Source organism: Notothenia coriiceps, unplaced genomic scaffold (genome assembly GCF_000735185.1).
Source record: "Notothenia coriiceps isolate Sejong01 unplaced genomic scaffold, NC01 NC01_scaffold00017070, whole genome shotgun sequence".
NCBI lineage: Eukaryota > Metazoa > Chordata > Actinopteri > Perciformes > Nototheniidae > Notothenia > Notothenia coriiceps.
The window spans coordinates 192,284-195,890 of NW_011349771.1; the positions used below are offsets into that span (position 1 = coordinate 192,284).

General features: G+C 43.6%; 1 protein-coding gene across 1 annotated transcript in view; it reads right to left on the bottom strand.

The window, feature by feature from the left end:
• Positions 1–1,000: 1,000 nt before the first annotated feature.
• Positions 1,001–3,607, bottom strand: part of hsp90ab1 (heat shock protein 90, alpha (cytosolic), class B member 1) — a 6,478-nt gene continuing 3,871 nt past the window's right edge. Inside the window, 6 exon segments of the mRNA XM_010776505.1 lie at positions 1,001–1,373; positions 1,375–1,427; positions 1,430–1,557; positions 1,653–1,986; positions 2,544–2,812; positions 2,958–3,105. Of these exon segments, the coding sequence (XP_010774807.1) occupies positions 1,223–1,373; positions 1,375–1,427; positions 1,430–1,557; positions 1,653–1,986; positions 2,544–2,812; positions 2,958–3,105 (1,083 nt within the window). The 3' untranslated portion in view covers positions 1,001–1,222.

Genomic DNA, 3,607 nt, shown 5'->3' on the forward strand with positions numbered 1-3,607 from the left:
GTACCTGAGATCGTTGTTGTTAGCTTCTGGTGCTAGCGAGCTACGCTAACGGATATAAGGAGTTTTTTCAACAACAAAGTGGAGGAGAGTCCTCTCCTGTCAGACTGAGAGCCTCAGTGAACTAAAGGACTCTCTCAGTGTTATCTCAGTGGGTCTTAAACGATTTGGTTACCATTAATGTAAACAATTATTTCCGAGGCACACGTTTATATGATCATTATAGTTATAAAATAAGAGAATAAATGAAAAACAGGTATGAAATATATGACTATATGAAAGTTTAAAAGGGTGATTTGTAAAATATCCATAAAGAAAAAGTAAATCTGTTTACAGTTGTGTTTCATATTGGTGTTTTGAGAGGTATCCGTAGATCTCTTCATTTTGGTCTCAAAGTGCACCAGATTGATGCTTTTAACTTCCCGAGGGAGCTTGCCCCCAGACCCCCGTATGTAAGGTCCACACACCACCTATAAAAAAAAAAATAGCACTTTACCCCTGCTTAAACCTATATGCCTCGAGCCTTCATTGTAACTGTCACACTGCATTTGCATGAGGAGTGTTTTAGTAGAAAATTACACTGTAGCGACCGGTACATTAATGGGAAACCCTAAAGGTTTTAGCACCCTCTATGAAACGTCAAGCTACCCCAAAATAAATATCTGGTGCTGCCACTGAGCCTGACTATCTGTTGGGCACGACTTGTTTTTTTTCTACAAGGGGGGGGCCTGACAGAACAAGTTTGAGAACCACTGGTTTAACTGGTGTGAGAAGACCTTCACTGTAATTGTAGTATCGAATTAGTTTTATGGAGCATGTCTCCACCTAGTGGTCACTTTGATTTTCAATGAAGTGTGACACTGTTGTAAATTACTACATTGCCTTATCTAATGTCAAGCAAACCAATCCTAAAGCTGAACATTTCTATTAGTGTGTAGGATAGTAATTAAATATTCAGCAAAGCCAGATAATCACATGATTAATGAATACAACCACGACAGAATATAGGTATTACATCTTTTACTTTTTTGCAAAACAAGACTTGGAATACAGACAAGCCTGGACTCAGGCAAAGGAATCTTACAGTCCTCTCTCCATGCAGCGTGCAGTGTTGCACATGAGCAGAACCCACCCTCCACCAGACCTGATCTGATATGGAATGTACCATTCCCATGTTCACACATAACCGCTTCAACATTTAAAACTCAGTGCAACAGGGTACTCTTTAAAACATATGTGTTGTCACCATGAACTTATTACAGCAAAAACCAAAACAGCTTTTCTCAAAACGGTCTTGCAGAGTAATGCTCCGGACGCAAGAGCAACATTGGTCCACCAAACAACATGAATGACTATTTGTTTTGCAGTTACTGCAGCTTAAAGGATGAACAATTGAAAAGTGAGGCTAAAGTGTTAGAAATCTTCAGGGGGGAACGTTGGTTTAATCGACTTCTTCCATGCGTGATGCATCATCTTCACCCTCGCCTTCTAGGGCAGGAATCTCGTCTGGGACGGCCGCAGAGGCAGCCTCCTCGATGGGGGCGTCGTCGTCATCGATACCTACAGGTACAACAATATGTGTTAGGGATGTATTGATGTATTGTAGTAACAGGCACGTAAACCTTACCATTACTAATGTGCTGCGTCTCCCTTACCCAGGCCAAGCTTGATCATTCTGTAGATGCGGTTGGAGTGGGTCTGTGGGTCGTCCAGGGAGAAGCCTGAGGACAGCAGGGCGGTTTCGAACAGCAGGATGACCAGGTCCTTCACTGCCTTGTCGTTCTTGTCAGCGTCGGCCTTCTGCCTCAGAGTCTCCACGATGGGGTGGTCGGGGTTGATCTCCAGGTGCTTCTTGGCCATCATGTAGCCCATGGTGGAGTTGTCCCTGAGAGCCTGGGCCTTCATGATCCTCTCCATGTTGGCCGTCCAGCCGTAGGTGCTGGTCACGATGCAGCAGGGTGAGGACACCAGTCTGTTGGACACGGTCACCTGGAAGAGAGAGCAGACATGAGCTAAACATACATGCTGTTTTAACTACAGGTGGATTCCAAAAGTCAAGTTAATCAAAACCATGCAGAACAGTCATGTTAGAAAAATGCTCAACACATCAGCATGGCAAATTCAACCAAACGTAAAAGTCTAGTAAACGTAGACCAATTTCATATATACGCACAGTAACACATTTAACAGGCAACACAAACTCAGGCATTTGTTAGATCACACTCTAAGTTATATTCTCCAAAAACCCATCTCTAATCAAATAGTCATTCAGGGCAGACTCTAGGGGCCTCCTTGCAGCTGCATCAGACTCACCAGAATACTTAAGGACCAGTTAGAGCACCTGTTGCCAAACAAAACACCATCAGCTGCCATTACAAGGACTGGAACTAGGAATATTCATTCATAAAATGTCTCAAGTTAAATATGTCTGCCCTCAGAACTGAAGAGCCAAGGGACATCAACTTTTCAACATTCTGAATACATGTGGATTGAGTGTTTCCGATCTTCGAGTGCAACATGAATCTCGGCTCACTCAAACTACTGACCTTCTCTACTTTCTTGTCAAGGATCTCCTTCATGAGCTTGCAGAGGTTCTCAAACTTGGCCTTATCTTCCTCCATCTTTTTCTTCTCCTCCTCATCCTCTGGCAGCTCCAGACCCTCCTTGGTGACAGACACCAGGGTCTTGCCGTCGAACTCCTTCAGCTGCTGGACGCAGTACTCGTCGATGGGCTCTGTCATGTACAGGACCTCGAAGCCACGCTTGCGGACGCGCTCCACGAAGGCGGAGTTGGCCACCTGATCCTTGCTTTCACCTAACAAAGTGAGGAGATGATCAGTTTTATGCTGACGAAGTCATTCTCATGTTCCCATATGCAGCCTCATGTTCCCATATGCATTCTCATGTCCTAATGGCTAAGAAGTCACTACACAAACGGGTTCCCTCAGAGACTAACTCACCAGTGATGTAGTAGATGGACTTCTGGTTCTCCTTCATGCGGGTGACGTACTCTGTGAGGGAGGTGACCTCGTCTCCAGACTGGGAGCTATGGTACAGCAGCAGCTCGGACAGCTTCTTGCGGTTTTGAGAGTCTTCGTGGATTCCAAGCTTCAGAGAGACAAGATGATGATTACACGCTTATTCAAAAACAATCGCCCAGAAGCCTCGAACAATTAGATCACCCAGCTGAATGGGCTTTTAGTAGGACACACTCTTGGTACAAGTTACTCATCATGTAACATTACTTAACCCTTAGATGCATAAGTGGGTCCTTTTTGATCCGGTTTCTTGAAGTATCTTTGTAATTAAAAAATGTTATAATTTCATATTCCAGCTATTCCTCAAAAAACATGTTTTGGATATCATGCCATTCAAATCCTATGGGAACCTTTGATTCTTATCACCTGTTGCTATCAGGACTACATTCACTGTGAACCACACAGACTACATCACAAGTGGCACCTCTCAGGAAGATTATTTTACACAGCCAGATCTGATACATGTCAGTATAATAATCATACATTATATTTGTATAGGGCTTTTCAAGGACTCAAAATTGCTTTACAATATAAGGGAAGGTTAGGGTGGGGGGTATAGGACTATCAAACTT